The sequence below is a fragment of the Panthera onca genome, chromosome B1 (assembly GCF_046562875.1).
Source record: "Panthera onca isolate mPanOnc1 chromosome B1, mPanOnc1 haplotype 2, whole genome shotgun sequence".
NCBI lineage: Eukaryota > Metazoa > Chordata > Mammalia > Carnivora > Felidae > Panthera > Panthera onca.
In genome coordinates this window covers 125679768-125697617 of record NC_138342.1, presented here as the reverse complement: position 1 = coordinate 125697617, position 17850 = coordinate 125679768, and the positions used below count along the sequence as shown (strand labels likewise).

Sequence of the window (17850 nt, the reverse complement as noted above, 5' to 3'; positions counted from 1 at the left end):
TTAATCAGAAATCTCTACTAAATAGGCATTTCATTTCCAAGTGGCTACAACCTAATAATAACTAAGGTACTCAAGAAAAGCTTTCTAAATGATAAATTATATAATTAGATAAATTATCTTCAGTTGTTTATGCTCTATGCATTTCATTATGTTTTAACTTATATAAACTATATAATGAAAAGCATACCATTTTAAAAATTTAGAATACTGAATTAATCATAATACCAAATTCCTAACATATGCCAGGAAATTAGTTTACTGTAATAGCAAAAGCATTTTTTACAATTGTGGGGCTAGAAATCAGCATCCACAACACTTAAGGTCTATGTGCTTAGGATGCTGTGCCAACAAAAGAGACTGAAAAAGACAGGATCACAGCTTTCTGGAGCTTATCAAAGCTACCCAGGCAGATAAATGTTAAATTATTTCAATATTTAAATGTCATAAGTCAACAGTACTGTAATTTTAGGAAAACATTAGCAGTAAATATGCAAACACTTCCCCAGGTGCCTCACTCAACAGACATCAAGTATTCCAGTTCTTCTGTGGGAGACCCTATCCACTGAGAAATGAATATATCAGGCTAAAATAGCTGAATGTCATTAGGCATTCAGTTCCTTTAATGTCCAGGTTTCAAGTCTTTCCCAACCAAGACCACATGATTTTCCTGCTTCCTATGCAAGTTTATCAACAAGAATAGAACATTCCAGTTAGGCAAATACCAGTGTCCTGGATCCCGTAATAGTTATATTTTTCATCATAAATGACTTAAGAACTTTGTGATTATGATTGTGCTTCCCAAGTAATCTGACTACAGAAAGAAAATATATAGAACATAGCAAGACAAGTGTTCTTGTTCGGGGGTAAATATTTTTGTGTGATGCCATATTAGGCATCCAAGCTACAGCTGTCATTCTCAAACTAAGCTTAACATGAGTCCAATCCAGAATGGGTCCAATTTTTATCAATATGATATAGCAAGGACTCTGAGCCTGGAAGGCTAACACATAGACCATGGACTGCAACCTTCTCAGAGGTAAGAAATGCCATAGAGTTAACACCTTCCGGTAGACACCCCAGCCTTCCCCAGGTGGGCACATCTTTTGCATTCCTGCACAGACCAAGTAAACTGTGTTTTCATCTTACGAATTTCTATACTAAAAGCTTATTACATTTTCTCACAAGATAGATGTTGTGAAGTAATAAGAAGTATATATATTAGTCTCTGTTTCTGATTCTTGACATAGAGCTTCTGAAAGCCTTGTGAATATGAGTGCTCAGAGAATCTTCCGTTCTAATATTTAGTCTTTGATGCTAGTTCCTGACACAAAACTCCTACAACCCCCGTAATTTCTTAAGTGATAGGAATATCTGACACTGAGCTCCTATGTCCCTTGGAATTTCCTGGGTGCTATGATCATCTTTTGTTCTAATGAGGTGACTTTTGGTGGGCTCCTAGAAGGGGGCTGGTAATCAGAAAGACCAAGCTATAACATGAAGCTCAGAATGTTCAGCCCCACCTCCCATTCTCCAGAGAGGGACAAGAGGCTGGAAGTGGAGTTCACAATCCATCATGCCTACATGATGATGCCTCCATAAAAACAGTAGAGTCTGGAGAGCTTCAGAATGGGTGAACCCATGTACATGCCCAGAGGGTGGAGCACCCCAACTTCTCAGGGACAGAAGTTTCTGCACTCAGGACACTTCTGGATCTCATCCTATGTATCTCTTCACCTGGCTTTTCATCATATCCTCTAACATATCTTTCATTATATAATAAGCTGGAAAATATAAGTTTGTGTTTCCCTGAGTTCCGTGAGCCATTCTAAGAAATTATCATACCAAAGGTGGAGGTTGTGAAACTCTGATTTCTAGTCAGTCAGAAGTCCCGTGGATAACCCGGGAGTTGTGACTGGTGTCTGAAGTGGGGCAGTCTTGAGCCCTGACCCTGGGGGATCTGACACTACCTCCAAGTAGACAGAATCCAAACTGAATTGTAGGATGCTCAGCTGATATCACAGAAGTGGTTGGCATGGGGAAAATATCCCACACAGTTGGTGACCAGAAAGTCAGAAGTGAAGTATTGCATGCACAAGTAAAAGCGAAACAAAGGAGTGGTTTCCCCAGACCGATAAACTCTAGTTCCTTTCAGCAATTTCAGTTAATTCTCTCAGCTGAGAGGGTTTAGTTAACTCTCAATTTTCTCTAAAAAAGAAAAAAAGAAAAAAGAACAAGAAAAATTAATTTCCTAAGGCATCCAACACTGAACAGTATTTTTTTAAGAATGAAGAACAAAAACTGTTTGTCTTTTGTGGTGACAAAAATCAAATGAAATTCCTATTCGTATCATGCACTCCAGAAATTAACCCATGGGTTCTGAACAGAAGTCTACAGAGAAAAAAAAAAAAAAACTGAGAGGGAAAAATAAAGGGACCGAGGAGAAACCTTCAGAATTCTCAGCAGGGAGGGCAGAAGAGACCATCTCAATAGCACAGAACAGATGGAAACCACCGCACATGACTGGAAGGAATCAAAAATTAGTTTCTGTGCTGGTGTGAGAGGCGGTAACAAAGACTGGCAATGCTTGGTAATTTTAGCAGTCAGCTCTGCTAACAGACACTTTCGCACATCAAGGTAATCTCTGCCGTTGTCAATAGAAAATGATAACTTGACCGCAATCCCCATTTTCCAACAATATTCAGAAGAGGAGACTAATTTTGGCCACCTGACTTCTGTAACGGTTTCATGCAATACTTCAAAGTAGATGTGAGGAAGATTAGAGAATTTGCTCGCACACTCCTTCCTAAACGAGGCACTGTGAGTAGAGAGAGGGGCACTCACAGAGATTCAAATAACAAATTAAAGTCTACACTGGGAATGTTGGATACACCCATTGACACATGTACTTCTTCTCATTAAATAAGGTAACTACAGGTCCCGTTCCACCTGCAATTCCACTTGGGTGAAAATACATGCCAATAATTACAGCAGCTACAGTATTTCTTTGAAACAGGCCTGTTATTCAAATCATTGTCAAGACTCTCTTACAGCATCCCCAGAAAGTCAGGAGGCAAAACACAAGGTACAGGTCTAGTAGGGGACGATACAGTTTATATTTATGCAATCTCTTCTACCACATTGTTCAAGCACAGTCTCGACAAACTCTTTAAACTCATTTCCTACCACCATAGACTTCATTACCACTCCTAAGTCCCCACCTCTTAGGAAGACTTCATCTGGCAAACAACATTGACATTAGAATTTCAAACACACTGGCTTCAATTATAAGGCGTGATAATCATAATGACACTAACTTGTGGTAATTTAAAACCTTTTTCCATAATCACTTTATCTTTCTCCAATTCTCAAAGGAGTCTAGATTAAAACTGGCACTCTTCTGCTTTTTCCAGTCTCTAAGGCGAACAACATGAAACAATTGTCCTTCAACTAGAGTTTAATTTCTCTTTCCCCAGTTTGCCAAAAATGCCACAGGGAAGAAATCAAAACAACTAAGTCTTTGCTTGAGTTTTTGCCAAGAAAATTTTCCCCCACTTCCTTGATCATACAAATTCTCTTAAAAAAAAAAAAAAAAATCCTCTTCCACATAAAAACAAAAGTGAGTAGAACCACATTTTTGCCTTTTCCGAAGGCCTATTTTATATGTACAGTCTAGCTGGGCCTACACATTGCTTCCTTCTGTAACACACTAGGAACCTTTACACTGGCTGGACCAAAGACCTCACAAGAAGATAACATTTAAAGCAATGTTCGGGCAGCAGTAACATAGGACCCAAAGGGATTACTCTGAATTTTTCAACAGATTAAACTATGGAATACATCCAAGGGGTGTGGGGGGGGGGGGGAGGAAATGAAAATACGATTATAGCTACTGTCAGTGCACCTGTGAAAACCAATACTGCAGGTTTTAGCCAGTGGAGCTTGGGTTTTGAATTTTAAATAAAGATCCCTATAATCTGGCAAGTTACTTAACGTGTCTCAACCTTCATCTCCTTAACTATTAAATACCTAGCACCAATGTATTTCAGAAGACTTTGATGATTAAACACCACGTGTCAAACACAAAAACTGAAGTGTATGAATAATAGAAAACAAGACAGCTTCAAATGATTATGACTCACGAAAAATTTAATCACAAATTAAAATTCTACCGACTATAGGCCTTTTTTATTTAACATTTTATCACATATAATTCACTCTCTATCAGATACTGTGTGGGCTTCTGGCATTATCTCATAATACTCCTTCTGCCTGTAATTTCCATCTAAATATCTTTCTATATGAAGCCATTTCCAACCTGCTAATCTCTCCAAATCTGCTAATCTTCCCCAACCTTCTGCAAGTTAAATACTTGTGTGTTCCCATAACGCTTTGTTCATGCCATTACTATATGTTTTATGGGACAGTGAGAGGTGCGTGTGCCCAAATACTTGCTAAAGAATTGACTCCTGAGGGCAGAAATCCTTTCACGGTTCCATGTACCCAGTATCTACCAGTGACTAGCACACAGTAGGCAATAAATAAATGTGAATGAATGAATGAATATATTACTTGTCCCTCTTTTTCACCCTCTAAAAGAACAAACCAAGCATCTTCTGAAGTGATTTCTATTTTTAACACAGATTACAAGAACACGAAGTTAGATTTTTCACATGGAAATTTTAGTTTAAACACACTGTCAACCATCCAACTGTCTCTGCACCTCTACATCATACTTACTGGCTGGAACAATGAAATCTCCGTGTAACTCATAGGTCATAAGAGGCTCTGGAAGACTCCTGTATGAAAAGGACAGCTCAGAATTACCAAACAGGTCACTATACTCTTTGTGTTCATTTTTTATAAAAGGTTATAAGTATGATATGCATTTATCATTTACTGTGTAAAACTTCCCTAGGAAACATTTTTACATATCAAAAAGATACATAAATCCAATGGATTACCTTATAAAGCACTATTTGCATCAGGTACTACCAAAGCTTAAGCAGCCACAAATCCCTATCAGATCTAAGCACATAATATTTCATATTTAATCTTGGAAAGTACCTTTATAAATATCTGATTTTTTACATAAAACTTCCTTCCACATATTAGCTTATTTAGAGACAAACATTCAATGCAACCAAATGTAAGCATAAAATTCTGAAAATCATCTCTAGAATATTAACTGAAGACGTTACAAAATATGTTAAAAAGTTTAAACAAATATCATAACCTCTCCTCTTACATATCTCTAGTATAGAAACAGGATATCCACTTTTGGCTTATGCATATGAAACAATAAAAGATATGATGTAAAATACATGACAACTTGAAAATTACACATATAATTTTAATTTTCTACCAAGCAGATTACACAAATGGTAGTATATTTTATCCTGTGGTCAACAGAATGCTACAGTTCACTCAACTTTTATACATTATCTTAAATTTTAGAAGACCAGATCTCTATACTCTATAAAAACACTTCAAGAACACTAAGACAAGTATCAATCTGCACAGTCTTTCTGGAGGGCAATCTGGCAAGATATTAAAAATCTTTAAAAGGTTTAAATCGTGTAACCCGGAAATTCCTCTTCAAATGCTCAAGAAAAAAAAAAATCAAAGACACATGCACACACACACAAATTTAAGACATTGACAAAAGATAAGAAAAATCTAGGGATAAAGGAGTTCCTTTCATAGTTATAAAAAGGACAATTAACAAGACAACAATCCTAAATGTTAACAAATCTAATAACAGGAGCTTCCAAATACATGAAGCAAAAACTGAACTATTAGGAGAAACAGACAAATCCACAACTATGGCAAGAGATTTAAATACCTCTCTGTTTTAATAAGTGATAAGACGGGGCACCTGGGTGGCTCAGTCGGTTAAGTGGCCGACTTCGGCTCAGGTCATGATCTCACAGTCCGTGAGTTCGAGCCCCGCGTAGGGCTCTGTGCTGACAGCTCAGAGCCTGGAGCCTGTTTCAGATTCTGTGTCTCCCTCTCTCTGACCCTCCCCCGTTCATGCTCTGTCTCTCTCTGTCTCAAAAATAAATAAACGTTAAAAAAAAAAAATTTTTTTTAAATAAGTGATAAGACAAGTAGACCAAAAAAAATCAGTTAGCTTTATTCACATCTTCTGTATCCTATCAACCAATTTTATCCAATTGACATGTCCTTCACCTAAATGCTAGTCCATCCAAAAGCAGCAGTAAACACATTCTTTCCCAGCACACATAGAACATTTATCAAGATAAACCATATTTTAGGCCATCAAACAAATCTTTCTTAGTAAATTTAAAACGTTCAATTTACACCAGCTATTTCTCTGATTACAATAAAAAATGAATTAAAAACCAGTAACAGAAAGATATCTGGAAAACCCAAAAGATAGGGAAACTAGAAAGTATTTTGAGCAAAATGAAAATATAACATATCAGAATTTAAGGGACGTTATTAGTAAAGCAGTATTTAGGGGTAAATTTATATCATTCAACACCTATATAAACAGAAAGATCTTAAACCAATGACTTCACTTTCCATCTTAGAGAGCTAGAAAACAAAAAAAAAAAAAAACAAAAAAAAAACCAAAAAAAAAAAGAGTAAATTAAACCCCAAATAAGCAAAAGAACAGAAAAAATATAAAGATCAGAGCAGAAATCAACAAAAAGATAACAAGAAAAATAGAAAACATACATGAATCCAAAAGCAGTTCTTTGAGGTAATCAATGAAAATAATAAATCTAGGCAGAGTAATTAGGAAATAAAGGAGAAAGCACAAATTACTAATGCCAGGAATGACAGAATGGTAGAGATAATTGTAAAACCACTGTAGGCTCTAAAGGTATTTAAAAGAAAATAAGGGAATAGCATGAACAATTTTATGCCCACAAATCCAGTAATTTAGATGAAAGAATAAATATCTTGAGAGACACAAACTACCAAAGCTCACTCCAGAAGAAACAGGTAACACATCTACTGAAGAAACTGAATTTGTAGTTAAAAATCTTGCCAATAAGAAAACCTCAGGCCCAGATGACTTCACTGGTGAATTCTACCAAAGAAGTAATAATACCAATCCTATGCATATTCTATGCAAATTCCAGAAAATGTAAGAAGGCATACTTTCTTACTCATTCTTTCATGTCCCCACCCTAGTACCAAAATTAGAGACATTACAAGAAAGCAACAGACCTTAATACTTATGAATATAGATGCAACTATTCTAAATAGAATCAGCAAAGTTCAAATTCAACAAGATACATAAAAGGATAATACATCATGACCAAGTTGGGTTTACGGCACAAAATGCAATACTGCCTTAATATTAAAACAAAAATCAATGCAATTTGCCACACTAGCAAACTAAAATAAGAAAAACTGTATGATCATCTAAATAGATAATTCAGGGGAAAAAAGAGCGCTTTTCCCACAAATGGTATTAGAATAACTGGGCATTCATATTCAAAAGTGAATTTGGATCCATATATCATATCTTACATAAAAATTAACTCAAAAAATCACAAATCTAAGTGTAAAACCTAAAACTATGAAACTTCTAGAAGAAAATAGAAAAGAAAACCTTGGTGACTTTGGATTAGGCAAAGATTTCTTGACACATCACCAAAAGTACAGTTCATACAAAGAAAAACTGATAAACTGCACCACATTAAAATTGACTGCCCTTTGGAACACACTATTAAGAGAATGAAAAGACAAGCCACTGACTGAAGAAACATTTGCAAAACACGTATCTGAGAAAGGACTTGTATCCAAAATACATTAAAAAATCATCAAAACAGAGCAAATGAACAAATAACTCCATTTTTTTTTTTTATTGCATGAAAGACACAGACACTTCACCCAAGAAGATACAGAGAATGCAAATACACACGTAGAAAAGCTTGACATTATCAGTCATAATGGAAATGAAAAACAAAAGTACGTGAGAGGGGTGCCTGGGTGGCTCAGTCAGTTAAGCATCTGACTCTTGATTTCAGCTGAGGTCACGATCTCATGGTTCCTGACATAGGCTCTGCATCAGGCTCAGCACTGATAGTGCGGAGACTGCTTGGAATTCTCTCTCTGCCCCTCCCCCACTCATGTTCCCTCTCTCTCTGAAAATAAACAAACATTAAAAAAAAGTACATGAGCTACCACTATACAGCTATTACAATGGCTAAAATGAAGAAGGCTGACCATATCAAGAGTTAGCAAGGGTGTAAAGGAAATGGAACTCTTATACAACCACTCTGGAAAAACACAGTTCGTCAGTTTCCCAAACTGTTAAACATATATCCAACATACAATCTAGACAGACATTCCACTCCTAGGCTTGAACCAAGAGAAATATAAGTCTGCTCAAAGATTTATACAGAAAGGTTTTTGGTAGCTTTATTTGTAATAGCCAGAAGCTACAAACAACCCAAATATTCATCAGCAAGAGAATGAACCATAAAAATCTGTGGTGTATCCATACAATGGAACACTAGCAACAAGAAGGAACGAACTACTGGACTTGCCACAACACAAATGCATCTCTAATTGTGCTGAATAAAAGAACCTAGATTTTTTTTAAAGATGTATTTTTATTCCATTTATATGAAATTATAAAAAATGCAAATTAATAATGCACAGTGAAAGAAAGCAGGGCAGTGGTAACCTAGGAATGAGGGAGTGAAAGGGAAAGGTGGGAGAGATAGATTCCGAAGGTGCATGAGGAAACTTTGGGGGCTAGTGGTTAGGATCAGTATCCTGATTATCTCGACTGCTTTACAGGCATAAACACATGTCAAACTTATCAAAAGGTACACTATAAAAATGTTCTGTTTATTATATGTCAACTTCACTTGAATAAAATGGTTTATAAAGCAAATAAAACAGATGCAAAAACATATTTACAGGTTATATTCCCTACACACCACTTAGGAAACATATGCACACACACACACATAACAACTGTAGGCACATTAACTAAAACTTAAAGCCCTAGTGAGGAAAAGCTGTTTCTTATTTCCCCTCTCCCTCCCCTTCATCTCCTACGCTCTCATTTAAAGAAGAAAAATAAAAGCAATTATACCACAGCCTCAATAAAAAGAAGTAAACCTTTAGGTTTTTTTGTTTCAAAATATGGACAAGTAAAAAATGGCAAGGAAGGAAAATGACGGCTTGGCACAGAAGGAAAGCTAAATGGTACTAGGAAGAAAATGGGGGAGGGGGGAGAGAACATTTGGAAAAGCACGGACAGCATTGCTTTTCCAATAAAAATGAACTTGTACCTAGGTATCTTCGACGAGCTACTTCTACCATTGCCATATGTCTGCTGGTCAATACAGCATAAATAGTAAGTATTAAATATTGTCGAAGTTCGGGAAGCAGTAATAAAAATGACACGTTCCCCACACAAAATGTATTATACTGAGTCACTGTATCTCTCAACTTGCCATCCAACATGTTTTGAGCTACCTCTCTTTGCCACCCCTTGGGATCTAAGAACGTAAATCATAATATTTATCTAAGCAGGCATTTTCTTCCCCAAAACTTCCATTCTAGTTTCCAGGCTTTAAAAGTTCCCTCTGGGTAAAATCAGTTTACTAAAAACCTCACAAAATAGTTCATCTGTCCCCTCACAATGGGAACCCATTGTAATGAACATGTTGCTCAAAATCTAAATTGTGGTCTGAAAAGATAGGAACTCATTCAGAGAGCTGGTATTCAACCCTCTAAAACACTCAGGTAAAGAATTTTTGCCTCAAGTCAATACAAGCAAAAGGGAGATGCCATACACGTATGTGCTGCACATCTTTATCTCTCTCCTAGTGTTTGAGGGGTTTGGCTATTTCCCTTCTTCCACCTCCAGCCTCCCATCCAATATGATGGCTGGGTTATTTGTGTAGAGAAGAATTCAAGAGCAATAGCTTTTGTGGTGAGAAAAGCTATATTCGACTTGTGCTATGGCGCCTTCAGTGACAAAGCTGGGATTCCAACCCACGCAGGCTGGCTCCAACCATGCTCTTGACCATCACGCTGTTATTACCTCTTGTACTGAAAGAAATGCACATGCTCAGGCCATAAGCAGATAGCCAAAATACAAACTCTGTTTTCTCCCATTTGGTGCACCACCAGAGAAAAAGTATTACTTAAATCCTAATTACTGCATTTTTAGTTGCTAAAAATAACACAGGGGAAAGAACAGCAACCTAAGTTTCAAAATCTCCCAAGGCATCTGCCATTTTATGATAATCACTTTATCACATTCAGGCAGACTGTGTATATTGTTAGGAGTGAAGTTATATAATAATAGCATCTCATAATGTTGTTCTCTAGGCAATGTTTGCTTAAAAGCAGAATTCAAAAGGATAAAGCAACGCAAAGAGAGAAAAAGGCAGAAAAAGCAACACAAGACCAAGAGCGATAAGGGACTAGCTTCTGTAAGTATCAAGAACCAAAAAGAAATTTTACTTACGGTACTCAATAAAAAGATCCTCTAAGTTTATTAAACTACTTATCCCACAAGGAAAAAAAAAGAACTGGTGTGGAACAGAGAGAAAAAAACATGCAATTTATTACAAAAGAACTGGATTTTTGCCCTTAGTTTCCACACCAATAACTGAGTCACCTTGGTTAATCCCTTTAACTCTAGTAGCCATGATTTTACCAAACAGTAAAATGGGTTTAAAGCTCCCTCCTGGAGCGGCAGCATCCTTTGCACATCAAGTTAACATACGCAACTCATTGTATTTTTATATCCCTCTCCCTCTCCATCTATTACATGCTTTCTCAATCTCAGCACTATTGCTGTTTTGTACATACGGGAGCAAGGGTGGGTTGTCTCCTGCACTGTAGGATGTTTAGCAGCCCATCACTGGCCTCCATCCATTACATGCCAGTAGCACCCCCTTTCCAGCAATCATGACTACCAAGAATATTTCCAGACATTGCCAAGTATCTCCTGGGGGATGCAAAATTTCCCCAGTCAGGAAGCACTGCCTCTGAGTGACAGGTACAGCTCTAGATGCTGGGGACACTGCAATGAACAAGACACATACGGTGCCTATCCTCAGGAAGCTTACATTCTAATCCCAAGGTGGGAGCTAAGGAGATTAATTTTGTCCATAATTCTCATCCAAGCCAGTTAGTCACCATCGGTGGCAGATAGGAAGACAGCCATAAGCACATAGGTTTAGCCTTAATTTTACCCCTTTATCAATTAGGGATACTAAGTGCAATTATGTACTTAATACTTTAAGGGAAAAAAATTAAACAGTGGTTAAAAATATCTTGTCGAAATAAAACACTCAAAAATAGGTAATACACATCTGAACCCACTGATAAATTTTAATTTCATTAAAAAGTGGGACAACCAGATAACACAGGCCTCCTGATATAATACAGGAAAAATATGCCACCACTATACTGTATTCTTGCAATAAATCATTTTTTTTATAAAAACCTAACCTGGATCTAATAAAGCCTATAGATTTAACTGTTAGTTTACAGGAAATATGATGGCTAGAGAAACATGTTAAATGACACCATGACACAACCTGCCCTAAGATGTAGAAAATTCTATTTAAAAATGACCCAGGTTCATAAGCAAACAAACAAGAAAACGCTGAGGAAGAAAGCTGTGCAGAGGAAGGAGACTATGCAGATTAAAAGTGACTTAAAACACATCAATCAAATGAAATGTGTTGACATTACTCAAACCCTGTCGGAATTTAAGTAAATATAAAAAGACCTTTTGGAAAATAAATCAGTGAAAATTCAAACATGGACTGAGTATTAGATGGTATTAATTTTGTTGGGTATGGTAACTATTTTTTTTTTTTGCCTTTCTACACTCTTTTTTTAAGTCCTTATCTTTTTCTAAGTATATACTTCAATATTTAGGGGGGAAGCAATAGGGTGGTTTAGAAAATCTTTCAAATAGTATCCAAAAAAAGTAGCAGGTAGGGAGACTGAAGAAACAAGAAGGGTAGAGTGTTGGTAACTTCAGAAGCAGGATAATGGAGCCATGAGGATTCAGTATACTTAACTGTCTGTGGTTGCACAGACTTGGAGTTTTTCAAATAGATGAACTACTCGACATATAAATTATACAGTAACATTTCATTCTATGTGCTCATTCAAACCCAAATACTATCTACCTGAAACACGATCCTGTGTGTTGGTTAAAAAGAAACGATACTAGGGGAGCAAAGCCATTTGCTATTAAAATCCCCAACAGAACCGCAGCATAAGAATTACAGTCGTGGGTCGGGGCACCTGGGTGGCTCAGTCGGTTGGGCAACCGACTTCAGCTCAGGTCATGATCTCACAGCTCCTCAGTTCGAGCCCCGCATCAGGCTCTGTGCTGACAGCTCAGAGCCTGGAGCCTCCTTCGGATTCTGTATCTCCCTCTTTCCCTCCCCTGCTCACACACTGTCTCTATCTCTCTCAAATATAAACACTAAAAAAAAAATTAATAAAATGGAAATAAAATGAAAAAAATGAAATAAAATGAAATAAAATAAAATAAAATAAAATAAAATAAAATAAAATAAAATAAAATAAAATAAAATAATTACATTCGTAGGGCACCTGGGTGGCTTAGTCAGTTAAGCATCTGACTCTTGGTTTCGGCTCAGGTCATGATCTCACAGTTTCCTGAGTTTGAGCCCCACATTGGACTCTGTGCCGGCAGCATGGCACCTGCTTAGGAGTCTCTCTCTGCCCCTCCCCCACTCACGCTCTGTCTCTCTCAAAATAAATAAATAAACTTTCAAAAATAAAAAAAAGAATTACGATCATAATTTTTTTTCATTCTTTCACTCACTTTGTATTGTTCTTCATCTAACCTCAAGGTTTCTATCATTAAGTTCCTTTCTTCTTTATAAAAAGGGTAATCACCCATAGAGATGCTGAGCCCTATTCTAACTCTGGTCCTAAATATTTTCTGTAATAAATGCAAAACTTAAGTTTATCCTAAAACCTCAAATAAACTTCTTTAAAAATAGCTTTGTGTTTATGTGTTATCATTATAAGCCTCTAGGTGCAACGGTTTATCATTTTTTAAGGTTATTTATTTTTGAAAGAGACAGAGAAAGCAAGAGCAGAGAATGATGTGGCACCCAGCCTCACGGAACCGTGAAATTGTGACCTAAGCCGAATTCAAGTCAGAAGCTTGACCATTTGAGCCACCCAGGCGCCCCTAGATTCAATGGTTTAAATTTAAACCAAAAAAAATTCTTCATTGTAGCCTAAAACATAAATAAAAGGTTCAATAAAAACTGATAAATGGGCTTCTTCCTCATTGCTTCATAACATTTAATTCCCAAAAGTCCCATCTACAATAGACATCTACTTCACACACTTTTGTCTTTTCCGATTCTGTTTTGCAATTTACCTAACAACAGACATTCAACTACTACTGATGGCACTTTCAGAGACACAGATCCATCATGAATGTCCTCCTGTTCTGTAAGGTTGAACTCAATGATCGAGATCTCCAGGCAGCGTTGGCATCTACCGCGTGTTAGATACCCAAGAGCCCACGCCTCCCTCCTGTTACTGAGAGAAGCTTACCTCAAATACTGTTTCAGGGCACTTGTTATTGTCTTCACTTCCCAATCTACAGAATTCTCCAGGTCCACCTCATTGCATGTTTTTACATCTGGTGAGCAAGCAGGCAAGAAAACAATAATTAAAACCTTGGACATCCAAAGGTCTTCTTGACTGGCTCACAAAGCTTCCATTTTTAAATGGCCAAACCACAAATAATTAATTCTGGGAGTCCTTATAAAAATGTACAAAATTTCTTCTATTATAAGCCATGTTCTATTATTAGACATTTGTAAGCAACTTCGGAAAATCCATAGTGAAATCAAGGTAACAGGATAAGATGGGGCTGGGAGGAGGGAAGACCTAGGCACAGTAGACATTTTCAATATTCACAACTACAAAGCATACACAGCTGTGATGACTGCCACGGTGGTAGTTATTCTATTATTAAAGACACTACCCCATAGTCAGGGCTTGGGGCATGTGGCATCTACAGTATCTATACATTTTACCATGTTTCAGGTGGCATTACTGTTATCACACTGTGTTATGACAAGGGAAACAGGCAGCCCTGTTAATGGCAAAATGACAAGTCAGTGGGAAGAAAGGACAGGAAGTTTGGTTCCACGCTTCTAAGATCTGGACTCAACAGATTATCTTTCTGAAGATTAATGCATGATTAACCAAAATAGCAATATGGTAATACATAAATTTAAACTCAACTTTGACATTAACATCGTAATTTATACATTCATCTAAGAAATATTTATTGGAAGCCTCTGTGCAACGTTTCTGACATTCATTCTAACTAAAACTAGTTTTCTTTGTCCCGAAAGGGTGTTAATGATGTGTTTCTTCCAGATGCCCTTTCAAATAGCTAAAAAACTCTACAGAAAAAGATGTATGGCTAACCAAACAAACAAACAAACAAACAAGGGAGGGGAAAGGAGACAGTAAATTCCACAAAAGAAGAAATGAGGGGGCCTGGGTGGCTCATCGGTTAAGCGTCCAACTTCTGTTCAGGTCATGATCTTGAGGTTCGTGAGTTTGAACCTCGTGTCAGGCTCTGTGCTGACAGCTGGGAGCCTAGAGCCCGCTCTCTCTCTCTCTCTGCTCCTCCCCTGCTCGCTCACTCACTCTCTCTCTCTCTCAAAACTAAAATATTTTAAAAAATTTAAAATAAATAAAAATTAAAGGGAAGAAAGGAGTCTTGGTTGAAATAAAAGGAAACGATGGTGGGAAACAGAAAGGGAAAGGCCAGCACTCTGCATATGGTGGCATCTTGATCCTTACAAGGTTGGGCTACTGTACTCAACTGCGGCTTGGCACCAGAGAGGAGTGAGTGCAGCATGTTCTCACAAACCTGGGCTTAAATCCTCACGGCCACCCTAAGCAGCCACACCACTCAAACCAAGTCACATCCACACCGGTCTGAACTCCAGGTTTTCATCTCCAAAACAGCGATCATGTAAACACTCTCACAGAACTACAAAGAGTAGCAAAGCAAATAAGCAATGTGTACCTTGTTTAAATGAGTAGGCAATTACCACAACCGAGTCACTAAAAGTATAAGCATTCAGTGGTGGTTCCTACTCAAAGGGAAGTGTAGTAAAAGGGTTATGATGACAGATATTAAACAATCAGTAGAAACTTGCCTCGTTTTCTACACCCCATCATCCAAAGGAAAAAATCAGACATTCCAGGAAAAGACTTGATTTCTCCCTCACTCCAGAATGATGTTTCAACCAAGAGCCAAGAAAACTAGTTGTTTCAGACTTTTTTTCCCCTCTCTTACACTGTATTTATCTATATAGGGGAGGAAACATCTTGTTAGTATTTCCTCTTTAAAGGAACTAAAAAGAAAAGCCTGTCAGAACAGGACCACTGCATTCAGTCAGGCATGTCACTTAAAAAACTTTAGGCTTGGGCATGAGGAAGGATAGGTGACAACTCACCTATCTCAAACTATGCTATTCTCAAACTTTCCAGAAACAAAGTAAAACAGGAAGTGATGGTTATTTCACAGCCATAACATCATACATATGAAGTCAATTACTCAAAAGTCTGGAGACTTTTTAAAGCACTTCAACAGTTCTTGATTACAGCAACTGACAGCAACATGCAATAAACTACAACAATGGCAATTGACACTGATTACATTTTGATCAGTTCCTACAATTCAGAACTCATTTGTTACCAAGCTTGTCAGACGAGCCACAGATACATTCAAGAAATCAAATTAAGCACCCTGATTAAAGGTGCAATCCTTTATAACTGGGACTAAATAATTCTGTTCTAAAGGCTTTGCCAACCCATTACTTCAGTAACTGAATATTCTCTCTCTCATTAAATCAATTATTTAAATCTCATTTTAACGTACAAGTCAGATAACATTTTCAATCAATTCGCTCCCGGCAAATCAGCATTTTAAAATCCAGGAGGCTTCTAAAGGAAATCTTTTATTTTCATCTTTCTACCAAATTATCATTCTATATTTCGAGAATCATAGCCTTTCTATGGAAAAGTAAGCCACCCTTTGAATTCATGGAATAAAAAGTAGCTGTCACATCAGAGGCTAATGACTACATAGTGTCTATGGTACTAATCCCCTATTAAATTTGTACTGTTTTCAAATAACTCAATCATACCTAGCAGTTCTTTAGAATCAGTGGATGCACTGGGACCAGGTAAATTTGCTAATAACTTATTTGGGATTCAAACTTATAAATGCATTTGAGTGTTCAATCAGAATATACATTCTACTGTAAATAAGGAAGGGATTTTGCTCCCTTATTGACTAAGAGACAACACCTTTATGTACTAGTTAAAACTAACAAGCACAGATACAAACAGTTAACTGTTTATTTGGGTGAATGTTTCATAATTACGTAACCAGTATTTTTTTTTTTTTGAAACTGGAAATATATATATTTATATATATATATATATTTTTTTTTTTTAAACTTAAGAAGTGTGGTCCAGGGAAAGAGAGCTGAGCACTACCTTCTGGCTCCCAGGATAGAAGACAACTAAGACAACAACTCCCATCACCTGACCTGACCTGGAGGAGTAGATATGACATGTCTATTTAGAGGACTTTCTGTGGTCAACTGCCATTCGTACTCCTTCTTGGCAGAGGAGAGAAGAAAGGGGTGGAGGAAACAGGGGTGTGGGGGAGAAGAAAATGGGGAGAGAAGAAGAATGGAAAGAAAGATTTTTATTTTAATCTTAAATATGAAGAGTGAAAACATACCAACAAGTGAAGAAAACATGGAAGATACTAAGCATTCATCCTTTCTTTAGAAATCATCACAAACTTCTACATAAGAGTAAATACTTAAAACATTTCAAACAAACAATACACACGTTATATAAAAATGGCAGTAATAGAAACACATCCAAGTAAATAATTAGTTCTCAAGAACTAAAGAACCAAGTAAACAGAAGTTCTTGTCAAAAATACTAAATGCCTTGGAATTTTTTCTCAGACATTAAAAAAATGGATTATTTCTCATCTCTACAAAGAAAAATTCAATACAAACAAATTGTACTTTGAAAAATCCAAATTTGAAATACACATTACTGGAGGAATAGCAACTTAAAAAAATAACTGCCTCATACTGGGGACCTGGGTGGCTCAATCCATTAAGTGTCCAACTTTGGCTCAGATCATGATCTCACGGTTCCTGAGTTCCACATCGGGTTTGTTGCTGTCAGCACAGAACCCGCTTCAGATCCTCTGTCCCCCTCTCTCTCTGCCCCTTCCCTGCCTGCACTCTCTCTCAAAAAATGAATAAATAATTGCCTAATACCAAATGGGCAAAATCATCAGAACTCCTGGGGCAGGGAGAGTGGGGACACTGGTCTAAAAGAGCAAAGCTAAAAATCTGGCAGACTCATCCGGTGTTTTTTTTCTCTTTAAGATATAGAACCCTAGAACAACATAGGGAGGTGAGATAAGATGGAAAGAAAGAATGTCCAGTGGATAGGGTATACACAACTGCACAGAACTCTTAAAATCCTTTTTTTGGAAGAGGTATAAATTATTTATTTGAACACTTAGTGAATGGGATAGAAGGGAAAAGGTATCTTAAGGGAATTTTAAATTAAGATTCAGTGAATAAATCTATTTTGTAAAGACCTAAAGTTTGAGTTGGTAACAAAGTAACAAGAAAGCAGTATTAATCCTAATAAAAAAAATCCAAAGTTTGTGATTGACCATCTTCAATTTCATACTAGGAATTATTGTAAAATAATTATTGTGGTAGTGCCCAACCCCCCTTTACAAGGAAATAATCAAGT

At 36.9% G+C, this 17850-nt stretch overlaps 1 protein-coding gene across 5 annotated transcripts in view; it reads right to left on the bottom strand.

Annotated features, from left to right (window-relative positions):
- Positions 1–17850, bottom strand: part of ARHGAP10 (Rho GTPase activating protein 10) — a 321446-nt gene that overhangs the window by 110154 nt on the left and 193442 nt on the right. For all 5 annotated transcript variants that reach the window (XM_060655658.3, XM_060655661.3, XM_060655662.3 and 2 more), the window contains 2 exons: positions 13573–13660; positions 4738–4796 (listed from right to left, as the gene is read on the bottom strand). In XM_060655658.3, the coding sequence (XP_060511641.2) occupies positions 4738–4796; positions 13573–13660 (147 nt within the window). The remainder of the gene's footprint in view (positions 1–4737; positions 4797–13572; positions 13661–17850) is intronic.